Source organism: Colossoma macropomum, unplaced genomic scaffold, assembly GCF_904425465.1.
Source record: "Colossoma macropomum unplaced genomic scaffold, Colossoma_macropomum, whole genome shotgun sequence".
Classification (NCBI taxonomy): domain Eukaryota; kingdom Metazoa; phylum Chordata; class Actinopteri; order Characiformes; family Serrasalmidae; genus Colossoma; species Colossoma macropomum.
Genome location: NW_023494809.1, coordinates 4,977,789 through 4,995,671, shown reverse-complemented (window position 1 = coordinate 4,995,671; position 17,883 = coordinate 4,977,789). Strand labels below are relative to the sequence as shown.

Below are 17,883 nucleotides of genomic sequence, written 5' to 3'. Positions count from 1 at the left end.
CAGATGTTTAAAATATCACAAGTGTCCAGCGTAGGGTTCTCCTATAGCAGCTATAGCCAGTCAGCAGCCTGTCCATGTTGTCCACTCTCACACTCTCACACACACACACACACACACACACACACACACACTAACAGCAGGCCATGTAGGAGGAGAACAGAGTGAAGGACACAGCACCTCCACACTTTTACTCCCCGCAGGTTCACCCAACACCACATGTGTAGTATAAATGTGTGGGGGGTGAACAGAGTGAAGACACTGAAAATGGGTTATTTTATATGTTCTTCACAGAAAACGAGCAAAGACCAAGAATCTGAGGGTGAAATAATAAAAAATCATTTCTTATTTTGGTAAACATTGAAAACGGGTCCTACAGACCTGAACACCACACAGGGGTTAAACATTTACCCTTCCCCCAAATGACATACTGTAATCTATAATTATCCACATAAACTTTACAAGCAGTTTGACTGGATGTATTTGTACAAAATTTAGCACCTGCTTTATCTGCGTGGGGCCTGAACTGTAACCATGCTCAGCTTTTTTCAACTCGCACATGTCGTGAGACTCACTGAGACCTTTATGTTGTAAACGTTATCTACTCTGTATGAAGAGTCTGTGACTGTACTCATAGTTTCTAGAGGCTCAATGCAGAAGCTGAAACTTCTGCTTTTTTAGTTTCTCACTATAAGTACGCTCGTGTCCTTTCTGTTCTTAGAGCCTGTTTGGTTTTACCCGTGGTCAGAACCAGAATGAAGAAGTTTTCAGAGGCGGAACTTAAAAGCGACACTGTTTCTCAAGCCTCTGTCGCTGTTAGAAATCAAACATTAAACACACGGCTGGGAAAAAAGGATTTTATTAGTTGTTCCAGTCCTAAAAATTAAGCTCATTCTTTTTGCTGTACAGACAAATCATGCTTACATAAAAAGCTTTAGTAAGTAAACTGCTTGTCCAAACTGCTGTGCTTTTTTCTGAATGTAAAAATTGCTTTTTTTAAAGAATGTCTATGTGTTCATCAGTGATACAGAGATTCACTCACTCGCTGTTCAGTCAGCGTACCAGCAGTCGCGACGCTTTAGTACTGCATAGCAATTCAGTCCATTTGCTAAAAACAGCATGTAATGTTTTATATATATGTACAATAATCAGTCTTTGATATGACCATGGGTCAGTCCACGCTGGTCCAGTGCTTCTCCTTGGATCCGAAATCCAAATGTGGAGTTGAGTTGTGCAGAAAATGGTGTCACAGGATTCACAGCTTTGGAGAGAAAAAGAAAACAGAAGAAAATTATTTAAAAATATAATCCTTACTGCCTGTTCACGTAGCTACAAACTGCAGTTTTTTATTTATTGTTTGTTATATGAGCATTGCACATATATGGAAGTTATACCACAATTAAATGAAAATGATGAGTTTTATCTTATACTGTTGAATAATTCTGTACATATTTACATCAAGCAATTAGTGCCACTCCAGTAATGTGTGAAGTTTCCTATCACTGTCAGAGCAAAACCTCATATCTCCATTTTTTTCTCAGTTTTTGACATAATTTAAAAATGCCTGTTGTTCTTTACATTGTGTGTAAATTTCATGATGAATGGACCAAAAGAAACGACCCAAAATGACTTGGAAAAAAGTCTGGTTCCATTCACTTACATTAAAAGCAAGTAGTTTTTTTCCTTCTCCTGTAAAATTACCACTTTGGAGATACGAGGTTTTCCTCAGATGACAGCGATATACACTTTTGAAAAAGATGGTTCTTCAAGGGTTCTAAAGACAATGGATCTATATAGAACCATGAACATTCAAACATTCCTTTTGCATGCTTAAACGTTTCTTTGCATGGTGAAATAGTTATTCAGATTGATGGAAATTGTGCAGTACATGGTTTTATATAGAATCTTCTTTATAGCAACAAAAAATGTTCTACTGTTACAAGCTTTTTCAAAAAGGTTCTATATAGAACCACATACAGCACACTGTTCATCAACCTAAAGAGCCATTTAAGCTTGCAAATGGTTCTTTGAGTGTTCATGGTTCTATAAAGAACCACTGTCTTCATAAAACCCTTGAAGAAACATCTTTTAACTAGTGTAGTTTATTAGCTATTTCTTTTCCCTTATTTCAGTTTTTTTCTGAACATATACTAAGCAGAAATAAAATATGAGTGAACTGTACATGTTTAAATGTACTGTACCATTAAAATTTGTTCTATTTCTGCAGTGTTATTTGATTACGGTTAAAAAAATTAACATATGTATAGCCATAATGAAATCAGCAGTGATGTCACAGCTGCAGCTTGTTCCTGTGGTGCTTCCTGGTGGGGAACTTTTATTTTAGTATTATTAGATTAGGCTTCGGCTTCTAACTGTAAGCCTTTAAAGTGCACCTATATGGTAGATGTTTTTCTGATAATACAGCCAGTGAGTGTGAATGTAAATGTGAGATGTGTGCAAAATATGAAACGTATCAAAAGGGCATTAGATTAAGGTCAGAGTGGAGGAGGAATAAGAAGGAAAATAAAGCAAGCAGAAGACAAAAAACACCAAAATCTCCCAGTAAAAAGCCCAACAAACCTGCTCAGCCTTTTAGCAACAGCAACCCCATGCACACCCACAGCAACACACACCACATGCAAATAAAAGCCGTAAAAAGCCCACATTTTCCAGAAGTCTCAGAGGAGTTCTGATCTAGGAACTGCTGTGTCCTTTATCGGTCACATACTAACAGTATTTCTGATCCTAAATCAGCACTAATGCCATGAGAAATCTGATAAAGGCCCACTGTGGTGCACAGCTGAACCCACCGTTTATGAAGTAGTCTGGCAAAAAATCCCTTACCCCTTGCACACTGTGCGCAAGTACATCACAGCTATAAACAGTGCCAGAAAACACATGCAGCCCCGCAAATACACACGACGTAACAACGCCTTCAGACACAAAAGCCCACCTTTATCAAGTGTCTCAGAGTAAGAGTTGTGATCTAGGAACAGCTATCGCCATTCTCAGTCATATAATAACTGTGTTTGTTACTGTAATGTGCTGTGCAGAAGTCTCAGGCAGCTGAGAAATGTGTTTAAACATCTTTATCTGGACAAAATGAGTGTTTTATGGCAGTAAAGTCTCTATATAAGTTATATATGTTAGAATAAACACAGTAACATTATAAGAATGTGTTGTTTTCAGAAAAGTTTCGTGTATGTAAGTTAGAAGCACCTGATTTCATCGTAGCTACATGGTACAGTCAGAATACACCTACATGCTAGCTACATGGTAACTAAATAAATACTGGACTACTTTGAGGAGAGATTAAGAAGCAGTTAGGCTAACACAAATACATCAAATCACAAAGTATTCTTTATCTCTAGAAGCTTTACATATCATCTCCTGAGACGCCTTAGACTTCTGCACAGTACTGTACATGATAATCTGATCCTAAATCAGCACTCGTACAATGAGAAACTTGATAAAGACCCATTTAAAGTGCTGCAGCTGAAGCTGCGAATGAGGAAATCGGGACAAACAAAGCTTCACTTCATGCTCTTTACTTACTGATCTAAACCCTTTGATTCAGACCAATGTTGAGAGGCCTATAGATACATGAGACGGCTTGTTCTGGTGAAACAAAATATCAGAAAGAGTTCAGGTTGAACCTTGGAGGAGTGATGATGGATGGAAATGAAGGTGGCCTGTTTCTTAGTAGCTGAGAAAGTAGGTTAGCATGTGTTATCTTCAGTTCCTCTAAGGGGCCTAGTAAGCAATCACTACAAGCATCCACTAATGTGCACTATAGTGTTTACTATGCTGGGGTACTGAGGGGGGTGGTAATAGCGCACTAACCGCGGTGATGAAGTTGCTGGGCTCGGACGGAAGCTCCTGCTCTTTGTGAAAGAGAACGGAGGATGAGGAGGATGATGACGAGGAGGGAGCGGAAGAGGAGAGGAAGGACGAAGGCTCTCCGCTGGAGTAGGTGTCCATGAGCAGAGGAGGGTGGAGAGGGACGGTCAGTGAGGTTACAGTGGTCACTCCATCGCTGGACACACTCTGGGAGGACGACTCTGAGCTCTCTGTGACTGATGAGAGGGAGAGAAGGACAATAGTGAGCTAATTTGCAGTGATGATATATGTAGTTATGTTATAACTGAAGCTTGGGGTGAGAAACAGGCCTGAAGCCCCTCCTTCCAATCTAACTCACTATAAATTCACATCCTCACCTTACATTCCTGTGTTTGCAATCCCCACCGTCACCCCAAATCCTGCCTGTTAATCGGTCCTGCATAAGTCCTACTACACCTATGAGGGGGTCCGGCCTTCTCCCCCCTCTCTCAATCAATCTTCCCTCATACTACCACCGCCATGTTGAAGGCAAGTTCTGAACTCACAAAACCAAATATAACACTTTTTTACAGTAACTCCACTATTGCTGTGCCTGTATATTATTGCTGACTAAAGAAAAACATCTCCAAAATAGTAACTTTACAGGAGAAGTTAAGGAATTTCCGTAACTTTTAATGTAAGTCAATGTAAAGAGGTTTTACTCCAAGTGATTTTGGAGCATTTCTATTGGTTCATTCATCATGATATTTTCACGTTATAAAGGATTGAAATGATGTAGAAAAACAAAAATCGACAAAAATGGAGACACTTTTTTTTGGACAGCAATAAAGTGCCAGCCCTGTGTTGACCCCAGTGCCGTAAAAATAAATAGAAATAAAATAATAGTGTTCGATGTGTGTGTGATGTGAAGTACACTCTTAAAATAGGGCTCTACAAGGGTTCTTTAGTAAAGACAATGGTTCTATATAGAACCATGAACACTCAAAGAACCATTTGCATGCTTACTGTTGTCAGAAGAAAATCTCGTATCTCTAAAATGGTAACTTTACAGGAGAACGACAAAACATACTTTACTTTTAATGTAAGTCGATGGAACCAGACTTTTATCCAAGTCATTTTGGGCCGTTTCTTTTGGTTCATTCATCATGAAATTTACACACAATGTAAAGGACAACAGGTCTTTTCAAATTATGTCAAAAACTGAAAAACGTCAAAAATGGAGATACGAGCTTTTCTTTCGACAGCAGCGATATGTATGGTTATATAGAACCGTTTTGAAAATGGTTCTATGCAGCACCAAAAAGGGTAACAATAACGTAACAGTAGAAAGACGATTTTTGGTGCTACATAGAACCATTTTCAAAACGCTTCCATATAGAACCATATACAGCACATTCTCCATCAATCTCAAGAACTATTTCACCATGCACAGAACCACTTAAGAATGAAATGGTTCTATACAGAACTCATATAGAACTATACAGAACCATTCCCATCCCAGTGTATGTGACCAGGCGTGTTCACATTTAATTCAATGTAATATTTAATAAATACTTAATGGCGAACACTTACTAAAACGTAATTTCAGTGACCCTTGTACAATTAAGGGTCAGTCTTTCATTTCTCTTCAGGGACATATTGTCCAGCCGCACTGTTCACTTAACATGCAATACAGAGTGCTAAGTGAATAACACCCTCTCCGCCCCCGCCTAGCCCCAGTAGCGTGTGAAGCGTTGGGACACTGATAACTGCTGCGTCCACTACAAGCTGCTGAAAACATTCTACATACGCCCACGAGGTCAGGTGTTACTTTCATTGTCTTCCTCATGACATTGTTCACTATTAAACTCAATCAGTTTTTACCAGTTTAACCACACAGCGCCAGAGTGGCCCCTGCAGAGAGAGCGTTAGCTGTAGTAGTGGTTTCTTTAGAAGCAAACACACCACAGAGGCCCATTTCCTGCTCAGCTTCCTGTGTTGGCTGAGCTTCGGCCTGCAGACCGTCACTCTGCCCTGTGTGCGCTGGCTTTGATGCTTGATATTGGAAAATGTTTCTGTTATCGTACCGCTGGAGTGAGCATCATATGTTACTCGCTCATCAAAAATACACAAGCCACAAAGTTCAAACACTTTTTCTCAGGCCCTTTTTTCTCCATCGTATATGACATTTTCTCAGCCAATGTTGGTAAGATGAGCATGTTCATCAAAAACATCCACCTTGCGCTGCCACTCACGGGCCACTTTATTGGAAACACCCACCTTGTGGTTCCATTAACTGGCCACTTTATTAGAAACACCTACCTTGTACTTCCACTAACTGGTCACTTTATTAGAAACACCTACCTTGTGCTTCCGCTCACTGGCCACTTTATTAGAAACACCCACCTTGTACTTCCACTCACTGGCCATTTTATTGGAAACACCCACCTTGTGGTTCCATTAACTGGCCACTTTATTAGAAACACCTACCTTGTACTTCCACTAACTGGTCACTTTATTAGAAACACCTACCTTGTGCTTCCACTAACTGGCCACTTTATTAGAAACACACATCTTGTACTTCCACTAACTGGCCACTTTATTAGAAACACCTACCTTGTGCTTCCACTAACTGGCCACTTTATTAGAAACACACATCTTGTGCTTCCACTCACTGGCCACTTTATTAGAAACACACATCTTGTGCTTCCACTCACTGGCCACTTTATTAGAAACACACATCTTGTTCTTCCACTCACTGGTCACTTTATCAGAAACGCCTACCTTGTTCTTCCACGAACTGGCCACATATTAGAAACAACTTATGACTTCAGTATGTAGGTGTGCAGTTACGCACTGGAGTGCATCTGTTGCTGCACAGTTTATCACCTACCTCTACCCCATTCATCACTGGTCAGTTTCTGACCACAGGAACACTGTATTAGTTGGTTGAATTCTCAGCACCGCAGTGACACTGACATAGCAGTGTGTGTGATGCTGGTACGAACGTATCAGACACAGCGGTGTTGCTGGGGTTTTTAAACATGTCAGTGTGACTGCTAGGTTAAGAGTTCACCCAAAAATATCCAGCCAAGAGCAGCTCTGTGGTCAGATACTGACCACTGATAAACGACTGTAACTTGCCCGTTGCTGCCTTGCATCTCTGTTTTGTGTCTGGTGTGTTTTAAGCTTTTTATTATGCTTTATTATGCTTTTTATTATACTTTAATTACTCATGACTAATAACATTGGGCCTCAGGGACTACAGTACAAATCATTTATAATCATATATACATCAATAAATAATAAATACAATAATCCCTAACACTCTGAGGGCCAGTTACCCAGACCCAGATTAAGTGTAACCCTAGAATAAAAAGGAAATTTTGGTGATTCGCCATCATCTACAGAAAACACAGTTCTGCATATTTTAATGGACAGTTATTGTATATTTGTGGAATTTAACATATTAATTTATTCCAAGTCATTTTGGGTTGTTTCTTTTGGTCCATTCTTAATGAAATTTACACACAATGTAAAGAGCAATAGGCATTTTCATATTTATATATTTATATATATATATATATATTTTTTTTTTTAATAAAGTGGACAGGGGTTTCTAATAAAGTGGCCACGACTGAATGAATAAAGACCTGGTACTTTAGATACGTGTATAAGTGGTGTATTCTGACTGTAACTCACTCATAGACGGCTGGGTGCTCACATCCTGCTCCAGCTCGTCCTCCTCGATGCAGTCATAGGGCCAGCCGGGCAGCGTGTGTGGGTGTGTGTGCGTGAGTGTGTGTGTTGGGGAGGTGTACGGGTGCAGGTTGAGGAAGGAGGAGGAGGAGTGGCTGCTGGAGGAGGAGGAGCTGCTGTTGGAGATGGTGGAGTGGGGCCGTTTGAACGGGCTGGAGTGGTCCAACGGGGAAACAGAGACGGAGGAGCGTGAACGAGACTCTGAGTGGGGGGGGAGAGGGAGAGGGAGAGGGAGAGAGGGAGAGAGAGAGAGAGAGAGAGAGAGAGAGAGAGAGAGAGAGAGAGATGCTGTTAGAAGAATAAGATTATTTTGATGAGCAAACCAGAGACAGACTGATATCAGTTTGTTGATAAAATCAGCCAATATTTACACTAGAATAAATGATTTAGTGTTGTAAGATAACATGGCTGCCTTATTGGTACTGAACTAAATAGTAAGTTAACACAGAGTAACAGATGACTGTTCTGTCAAGTTACTATCAGACATGAAATATTAAGACACGTTTTTAAGTAAAAGAGCAGATCTTTTTTACTGTGTATTCATTAGTATAAACTACAGTCCCTCCAATAAAATACCAACATTGCTTTGAAGTTGCTTGTAATATATTATATTAAATTAAATTCCAACTATGGAATAATTACTCAGTTTCATGTGTTCTGATAACATGCTGTTTTTGTGAAGAAGAGTTCACTGTCTTTTAGACAACAATGAACTGAATTACAATCCAATACAATCTGAAAGAGAAAAGAGGAAAAAAAGAGGTTGAGAGAGAAGAAAGTAAGAAAATGAATAACTAAAACACTATAATAATAATAATAATAATAATAATAATAATAATAATAGGGGGAGGAGGCAGCTGAACATTAAAATTTATAAATTATCTAGGGCATCAACAATGTCTATCTCAGCCTGTGCTGTTTTAAGGTTCTCATAACACTCTTTATCTGCTAAATGGTCGGTCATCAGCTGCTCATTTCGAACTCTGTAGTGCAGACTTAGCAGTAATCTTCCGCACCTAACGTTTAGTATGAGAATAATATGTTATAACTCAAAAAAGAAAAAAGAAAATATGGCCTAATTAACAAACCCAGAGAAGAAAGAATAAAGGCCTAATATGGCCTAATTAACAAACCCCGAGAAGAAAGAATAAAGGCCTAATATGGCCTAATTAACAAACCCACGAAAGAATGCAATGCAGATGCAGGTTTGATTTGTGTGAATAAATCTTAATGACTGTGATTATATTTGCGTGTGAACTTGAATAGCTTTAAATGGCGCATGTTGAATTCACTCTCTGAGCTGCGTTCGGACCTAAATGTCTGTGCGTGAGAGAAGAGAGATAACCAAAAAGAATGAGAGAGAACAAGAGAGACAGAGTGTGTCTGAGAGAGAGAGTAAAAGAAGAGACGGATGACTACCTGTCCCTTTCATGATGTAGTCGACGGCTCGGTCACTGATGGCCGCTTCGCTGGGCTTGATGTCCATAAACGGCTTGTTGCCGATGCCCATGGAAACCATCTCCTGCATTCGCAACTCTGATGTTCAGGAAAGAAAAGTGCAGGTAAGATACATGATATATGTAAATGACTTCTGTTCTCATTGGCTGCCATGTATTGTGCCTAATTCAAAAAGCAGTCAGACTGAAACACCCTTGATCTTGTAAATGAGTGCGCTAAACTGCTGTAGACTCAATGTGTGGATATATCTACATACGTTCATGGTTGTGACATCACAATCATGATAAATTCAAGGAGGCCTGTTGCTTCAGCTTAGTTTCCATTTAAGGATGGCAATGTGAAAAACCTTATTCATGTCGGCATCATACATCAAACTCTTTAAAAAGATAAAGTTTCTCAGGATGTGGGCGCATCAAAATATGAAGCTTCTCAGTAGAAATGTGTGACCCTTGACTGACCTCGGTTCCTCAGCGCCTGTCTCCACAGGATTTTGCCGATGATGGCGGTCCAGGCTGCTTTGGTCTCGGCAGAGTTTGCCTGCAGGATGAAGGTGTCCTGAGACTTCCTGCGACGAAACCAAATCTCAAAGCGCAGGCCGCTCTCGCCCACGTTCTCCGTCATCCCGATCTCTGCAGTCTGCGGCAGAACAGAAATAATAACTGTTAAACTGCTACAGGCTGAATGTGCAGTCATATGTAAAAGTGTTTGTGGTTGTGACATCAAAAAAGGCTGTTTTGCAGCTCAACAATCTCCCATATGAGTGTGCATAGTTTAAGACAATTCAAATTCAAATGCAAAATGTGTGTCTGCATTTGTATTTCTGTGAATAATGGCTGGAAAAAGTTAACATGGAAAAGCAAAGTCCTTTTGACACTTTTGACACTGTTCAATAAAAACAGAATAACATTAACCCATTTGCAACCGCATTTGCTCATCGTCACGTTCCAGCTCTGCCAAAATAAGAATGTATTTGCAATTCTGTTTGCAATTGCATTTTTACTGTTAGTGAGGCACCCCTGTCAATCAAACGCTGTGGGTGGGACTTCAGGAGAGACGTTTTAGTAGGTGGGTTAGGAGGAAGTAATGAACAAGTCTAAACTTTGGCTGGTTTGACTGACAGGAGTGCCTCGCTGAAATGAAAATGCACTTGCAAACAGGATTGCAAATTCAATTTCCTTTTGGCGGAGCTGAAGCGCGACGCTGAGGAAATGCAATTGCAAATGGGCGACTGTTACTCTGTTTTTAATAGGTCAGAGTCAGATATATGAATTAAAATAATGAAAATGAAATGTCAAAGGTACTTTACTTTACCATATTAACCTTTTCCAACCATTTTACACACAAAAATGCAAATGCAAATACACATTTTTCATTTTATTATGTTTAAAATAATGCACACTCGTATGGGAAACGCAATTGTAAATATTTATTTTTGTCGGCTTTGTCAAATTTGCATTTGAATTTGAAAAAAAATCTGGAATAGGCTTCTATAGACTGAGAAGTGAACGGTACATCTTCACATTTTTAAGGGCCTATAAGGGACCATACATTTTTCTTGCAATCCATTTTTTCCCGCAATTATGACATTTGTATGGGATTGTATAATAAAATCAGTCATAATTCATGTTACAGGACAATGTTCTTGTCTCTTATAATTGGACCTATTTGTCACTGTGCATTTAAGACTGACACGTGTAAATGATTTCTGTTCTGACTGGCTAAACTGCTGTAGGCTAAATAAGCAGGTACACTATGTGTTAGTGCATTGTTTTCATACAGTGTTTACATGCTACATCCTTTTGAACTCTTTTATTAATGAAAGGTAAATGTGATGTTCCATTATATGGGATTCTTTTATTTAAAAAAAAGATTTTTTTCTTCCCATGATGACTTTGTGAATATTACTCCTTGGAGATGTTTGAGATGGCCAGAGATCCTGTGGTCCGTACCTTGAAGGACTGTTTATAGATGTAGATGTCGTATCCTCCCTCGATCTTTTTGGTCTTGCTGAACAGGATGAGGTCCTCGAACAGGAAGACGTGTCGCAGATATTTCTTGCGTCCACACCACACCATGAACTCATCCTGACACCTCAGCTGCCCCTGCTCCTTCAGATTCACCTAAACATCAAAGAGGGAGGAAAAAAACAACCATAAATAACCTCAGAACAAGGACAATATTTTCTTCAGCCTCTTTTTCTCCTTGTTCGTTTTTAGATCCTAACAGATTCAGTATAACCACATATCATAAAACTAATTTATGAATCAAGTTACTTGAACTGATTAAAATCCACCCCTTGAGTAACTAGTGAGCATGCATATTTATGCTGGTCAGTAAAATGAATCAGCATGTGGAACTGGAGCTTTCTGTGAGCTACTGTGTTTCCCATCACTGTGTAAAAAAAGCTACATGCTGCCTTTATTGTTGGATGTACTCCAATAGATTCTGAGCAATGTGTGTACACATTCAGAATGCACTGATTATTGATTTGCTTCATCAGATAAACAGTAAAAGGACACTGAAGTGTGAAGTTTATTCATATTAAAGTGTTTTATTGATCAAAATAGTAGTTTGTGACTCAAACAAAATAAAGAACGAGGTCTATGAATTTTCAGCTTTGTTTAAGCATCTTTTACAAATGTGACATCAAACTGACGTTATTAAATGTGAATAGTGTTTTTTGCGTAGACAAGGGTTCGTTTCTGAGGATTCATAACTAGCATTAAAGGCTGAGAAGCTGGTTTAGGCTACGCTGCTTACATCACATCCGCGGATGGCGTCCATGGCCAGCAGGTCGTTGCCATGGCGAAGCTGGAACTTGACCATCTCCTCTGCTGCCCTGAGGTCAGTGAGCTCCTGCTCCTGAGACTGACTGCACTCCTTTATCAGGTCCTTCAGCAGCAGGGCGTATTTACTCATCCTCTGGATGGGCTTCAGCAGGTAGGAGGCCAGGTCCATCTTATCCTCCAGCTCCACCTGTTTGTTCTGGGGAAAGCAGGGGCAGAAAATATAGATTTTTGCGAATTTTTTAATGTGCATATTGCAGGCAACGTGCAAAGCTATTCACAACTTCGGAATGGTTTAAGCTACAGACATGTTTCATATATCAGAACACTCAGCAGACCCTCACTAGCCAGCATGAGCTGTGATGTCAGCATCAGTGAGTAATCCGGCTGGGAAAACCACCCAAAATCCTGGTATTACACACACACATACACACACACACACACATCATCTAAACCACTTATCCTTCTGGGTCACGGTGGGGTGCTGGAGCCTAACCCAGCTGTCATTGGGCAGAAGGCAGGATACACCCTGGAGAGGTCGCCAGTCCATCGCAGGGCCCTGGTGTTACCACTATGCTAATTTAAATTACTGTCATGTAAAGGACTTAGATGTGATAACCTGATGTAGCACTATGCTGAACTGTATGCGGCCTCTGTTTTCTATCGCTAACTAGTCTATTAAAATGTTATGGGTTCAGAACAGGGATTGTAGGTGGACATTGTGTGGCCTTGGCTAATAACAATGTACTGAGTACTCTGGATTTAGAGCATCCTGCTCAGCTGTCCCTCCTCAAACTGTCCCTAACATGTTTTATTACTTAAGTAACATGTCTCACCTTGAAGAAGCTGTTTCCGTGGCTGGTCAGCAGAGTGTCTGAGCGGGGTTTGTTTTTGCTGTACAGAGCGTACATGCCAAACTGCTCCTCCTGTGAATTAAACACCATTTAAAAGTGATAACTGGTGGAATATAAGCTGCTGTTACTGGTTAGCTACACAAACTCACAGCTCCACAGCAAAATTTTTCACCATTCCTTTAACTCAACATTTCAGTCGTGAAGTCTTTGTGAGAAAAGTGCTGTGAGAGTCACAAATTCTAAGAATCACATTAACTCATATGCACACATGTATTGTGGTCAGGAGGACTCACATGTCGCAGGAAGCAGCTGCTGACGGACAGCGGAGTGTGTGCACATCGCTCCAGATCTTTGAGGAAGTACTGGCTGTGGAAATCACACAGCTTCTCTAAGTTTCCGAAGATGATACTGCGTTTGCCCCTCAAGTCCTGCGGCAGGTCCAGCCTCTCCATCTCGGGGAAATAGTGCTCGATGATGTACGAAAGGGAACGCACGTATTCCCTCTCTGTGGAAATCATCTCATCCATAATGTGCTGTATTTTACTGTAGGAGAGAAAAAAGCATTAGGACAAACAGTCTATAACTGTAAACATCACAAATATGACATTATATAAAGCCAGATGATGCGATCATTACTATCTACTCAAATTCAGGGGTTTTTAATCTAGTCTGAGGACATATTTAATTATGATTTGAATTTGCGGATGTTTGCTCTTGTTATCAAAACGAACAGAAAGAAAAACATGAGAAGTGCAGACTTGAACCTGTTGATACAGAATATGTTTAAATGCACTCCATTACCTAAGCAGTTAATTATGGAACTATACAATTAACCAGATTAATTGTTTTCAAATTATTATGTAATATAAATCGAATGTGTAGTAATTATAACAATTGTGACAATCATAATTCTACACTTCCAAGCCTTAATTAACCTATACAGGTCTAAATGAACTAAATTATGATGAGGAAAACGCCACAGAACCTTTTCTGACTGGTCTGAACTGATGAAATTTTGTATAGTTATATCTTGGATGCACATCCAACGGTACTCCAAGGACTTTTTTTCCTGATTATATGTCATTTTCATAGTTTAGTTTATAGCCAAAATGAGATTTTTCCATTGTTTTGTTTAAAAAGTGACCAAAGGTATGAGTTAATATGACAAATTAAGTGATAAGTGACTTTTTAGCCATACAGTTTAATTAAGTTAAAAAATGTATTAATAGAACATATGGTCCAAAATGAATGTAACAGCTAAGATATAACTAATAAAAGATTAAGCTTCAGTCTGGATTTTCCCCAAAGTTATCAATCAATCACTCAGTATATTAATCAAACAGAAAAAACAGCAAATCAATCACTTGACATCATATAAAGTATCTATTGTCTATTGAGTGCTTATGGCTCTATCTGACCTGCTCTGTCTCTTGGTTTCTCCTTCACTGAGTCTGCAGAGTGTTCTGGACGGGGACGGAAGGCTGTGGCTGCGGATCAGCGGTGGACTCTTCACTTCCGGCCTGTGCAGCTTCTTCTCCACGCCCACGTTATTGCTGACCTCCAGGCCTCTAATGTACACGCCCGTGTATCCGTGGTGCTCCCGCAGTCCCAGCTCATGGCTCACTGTCTTCTTCATGATCTTCTTCAGCGGAGGCTTGCGGTGGCTTTTGTATGCCGGCTCTGAGCGGCAGGAGTACGAAGAATCCACGGTGCAGTCGCTGTCTGTGTCGTCGAAGAGTGACGGAGAGAGCTTACCGCTGTCTGGAGGGGAGGGAAACGGAGAGAACGGGAAAAGAGAGTGGCTCTTGGAGAAAGGGCCAGCTGACTGAGTCTTCCTTTCCTCAAAGTCGAACACTCTGGACCCCTGAGGTGGTGGGGTCTCGGGCAGGGGGCTGCTGCCTTCTCCGCAGTCCAGGGACGTTTTCCTGAGTCTCTCAGCTGGCGGGTGGATGCTGGACCCGGACTCTGAGAGGTCAGAGGAGTTGCGGTCTGGTGTGCTGGTGTCAGGCTCTAACAATAGCAATAATAAAATGTATTAAATATATTATAAAGTACACTCTTAAAAAAGATTTCTAGAAGATTGATGTTTTGTGTTTATTGTCCAATTCCTCCAGTAACATCTGAGTAAAAATCATTTTGAATCGTACCAGAATAATCAAATTGTGATGAAAATTGAGATTCCATGATGCCCTGAATCTTTTCCTAGTTGAATCGCTGTGATGCCAGAGACTGACGCTATACATTAGTAGTGATTTAAAGAGGCTACTGACCCTGCAGTTTTTCAGGTGTCTCTGTGGCACTGGTCAGCGCCTCTTCCAGTCTTCTCCTAGTGTGCTGGCACTCGGTCCAGACGAGGTTCCAGCGCTGCAGCTCGCGTGTGCTGCCTAGTGTGGATACCGTCTCATTCAGGGAGCTAAAGTTCTCCAGGGAAAATTTACTGGCCTCACTGTGGTAGTCCTGTAAAACCTGCAGGACCTCCGGAGAGTAGCTTACCCCGCTGTCCTTCACGCTCAGCTGCTGGAAGTAATCGTTGCAATGTGCCATCCACTGGTCAGCCTGCAGGAGGTGGATGGTGATCCGATTATTTGGATCAGATATATTACAAAATAATCTCAACCCCAAATATGCACCTCTTTGTTTTATAATCACTGGTTATGATATGACCTATGCTATTGATTAGTCCTGCGTTATCACACCCAAATGAGAGGATGCGGCCTTGAAGATTTCAATGTAAACTGTGCACTCAAATGTCCTTCAAATGTGACCAATATTTCCATATGAATAAAATAATATTCCCAAAAAGTAAGTAAACCTAAAGACAAAACTGAGTCGATTCATCAGTCTTTCAGTGTGCAGAGAAAATCACCAGTGTAGAAATAACACTCCAGGCTAGTTTTGGTCATTTTGCATGCGTTAAACTGGACTCCAAATTCAATACTGGTTTCCTTTCTGTTAAGTTAAACTTATAATGCAGTCCTTAGAAAATGATGTAAACAATTTTGTCTCTCCATGGTGTATGATACAGTATGTTCTTATGACAAACGACAAAAGGGTCTTTACCGACTCGTAGAACTCGTAGAGCTTGAGCAGGATGTCCATCTCAGACCGGCGTGTGTCCGTGCGCTGGAGAATGGAGCTGATGTGCTGTTTAAACTCTAGTAAAGTCGAGTTGGACACATGTCTGGACTCCCTCACCAGCGCTGCGGCCTGCTTCTGCCGGACCTGCTCACAGTACAATCACAGTATTAACTGATACAGCATATATATGTGACGAGTGGAGGGAGGAAATATCAGCACTGATGCAGATTTGTAGCATCTTTAGTGCTGATTTACTATTAACAAAGTGCAGTAGTCCAAAAGTAGTCTAAATCTATAGAAATAAAAACATCATGTATCAAGCTAAACATGAAAAACATACTGTAAAATGAAAACAAAAAAATAATAATTGATAAGTCTGAAATGCAAAAATTAAATATAACTTTTAATATAAAAAATATCTTTGCCTTGAGCGAATTTAACTTCACTGAGCTTCTCTGAAACGTAAGTCGAGACTCAATCTGAGTTTTAAACAGATACAGCAGTGTGCAAACGTTTGGGCATTTTAAAGCACAATTACTGTTTATTTGATTAGCTTAACTGAAAAAAGAAATAAAACATAAAATGTGGCCTGTGCAAAAGTTACTGCACAATTTATATTTTAGATGTTATTTTTTTAACAACATATTAAACTCTTAAAATCCCAGGCTTATTACATACAAAAGCTTATTATTCAGTAACTACATTGACTACAACGTAAACCCGTGAGTTATTCTTATATTATAGAAGTGTGCAGTAAAATTTTGGATCCGCTCAAATTTTGGGTTCAGCTCAGCAAATAAATAGAACTTGTATACTAAAATTCGCAGAAAAAATGCCATATTTAAGTTTGTTCTCTGAGGAGAATGTGTTATTTTATTTTTACTCAGAAAATCAACAAAACATAAATTGGGGTGTTCAATCTACGTGTCTGTGTTACTGTGTTTCTGGAGATGCCCTCTTACCGCTGCCTCCTCACTGAACTGATCCAGGCTTCGCCTCATTTCCTGCAGGGAGTTGAGGGTGAAACTGAGAGAGTCCAGAGGAGCCAGGTGCTTTTCTGCTTCCACACCGAACCAGCGCTTCATCTGCCCAAACACATCCACAGGACATGTTATAAAAATGATCTTAGTAGTAAGTAAGAACCCTATACTATACCAATACTACACCAATAAGAGTCCTTAAGCAAGACCCTTAACACTACCCTTGCCTACCTGTGTAAAATGATCAAACTGTAAGTTGTTCTGGATCAACTGCCGAATGCCATAAATGCAATGTAAATTCTAATGCTTTACAGCATTTTTACTGGCTAGTATTTTACTGATAAACTTTTTTTTCCAGAGTGCATTTTAGGTTGAGATTTTAGTGGAGATGTTTCTAAAACTATTTAAACTACTTAACCAGGCTGTACAACTAGCACCTAGATTAAAATAATTTGATTAGAAAAATTAGGGGAGGAATTAGTTTTCAGTGAATATGACTCTGCTAACTGATGCCCACTAGCTTTCATTCATTGTAAGAACATTAACATTTTTGGTCAAAGTTTTCCTTTAAACTATCCATCTCACCTGTTCACTCTCCTCCTGGAAGGTGCGGAGCTCCAGAAGGTTCTCCAACTGCTGGAGGGATTTGTTGGACAGGATAACGAGTTTATGGACCTCTTCGTCCATCTGATTGTAGAGTGAACAGGCCATGTCCACAGCATCCCTGCAAAAATGGATCAGAAATTTTCAGGCAAGTAGTTCCAGCTTGTTTTCGGCCTAAGTAGTTGTTTTCCTTATAGACTAAGTGAACTTTTTCACACTCACATACAGTACAGTGAAGCAAAAACTAGGACCAACGAGAAAATGGTGTGCGTTTGTTGGATTTGTGTTTGATCAGCAGCAGCAGTACCTGTAGCTGTCGATTTCACACGTTTCCTCTTTTCTGACCCGTGCAAGGAAGGTGCCCCCCTCCATTCTGAGGTGGTTCAGGTGTGTGTCCTCCAACACACTCCTCATTAGGTTCCTCTGTTGGCTAATCACCTCAGACACCTCCTGAAGAACCACATATACAGAAGCTCCTCAGGTTAATTAACTACTATACATTATTCAGTATCTACTATTAATTAATCAGTATCTACCATTAATTACTCA

The 17,883-nt window shown here is 40.1% G+C and overlaps 1 protein-coding gene across 1 annotated transcript in view; it reads right to left on the bottom strand.

Moving 5' to 3' along the window:
- Nucleotides 1-524: 524 nt before the first annotated feature.
- zgc:158766 (uncharacterized protein LOC100009641 homolog) overlaps nucleotides 525-17,883 on the bottom strand; it is a 57,367-nt gene continuing 40,008 nt past the window's right edge. The window contains exons 11-25 of the mRNA XM_036558567.1: nucleotides 17,642-17,784; nucleotides 17,317-17,455; nucleotides 16,714-16,836; nucleotides 15,734-15,895; nucleotides 14,944-15,229; nucleotides 14,092-14,683; nucleotides 12,967-13,216; nucleotides 12,656-12,745; nucleotides 11,794-12,018; nucleotides 10,983-11,153; nucleotides 9,492-9,669; nucleotides 8,995-9,111; nucleotides 7,519-7,776; nucleotides 3,841-4,073; nucleotides 525-1,258 (exon numbers count right to left, since the gene is read on the bottom strand). Of these exons, the coding sequence (XP_036414460.1) occupies nucleotides 1,253-1,258; nucleotides 3,841-4,073; nucleotides 7,519-7,776; nucleotides 8,995-9,111; nucleotides 9,492-9,669; nucleotides 10,983-11,153; nucleotides 11,794-12,018; nucleotides 12,656-12,745; nucleotides 12,967-13,216; nucleotides 14,092-14,683; nucleotides 14,944-15,229; nucleotides 15,734-15,895; nucleotides 16,714-16,836; nucleotides 17,317-17,455; nucleotides 17,642-17,784 (2,973 nt within the window). The 3' untranslated portion in view covers nucleotides 525-1,252. The remainder of the gene's footprint in view (nucleotides 1,259-3,840; nucleotides 4,074-7,518; nucleotides 7,777-8,994; nucleotides 9,112-9,491; nucleotides 9,670-10,982; nucleotides 11,154-11,793; nucleotides 12,019-12,655; nucleotides 12,746-12,966; nucleotides 13,217-14,091; nucleotides 14,684-14,943; nucleotides 15,230-15,733; nucleotides 15,896-16,713; nucleotides 16,837-17,316; nucleotides 17,456-17,641; nucleotides 17,785-17,883) is intronic.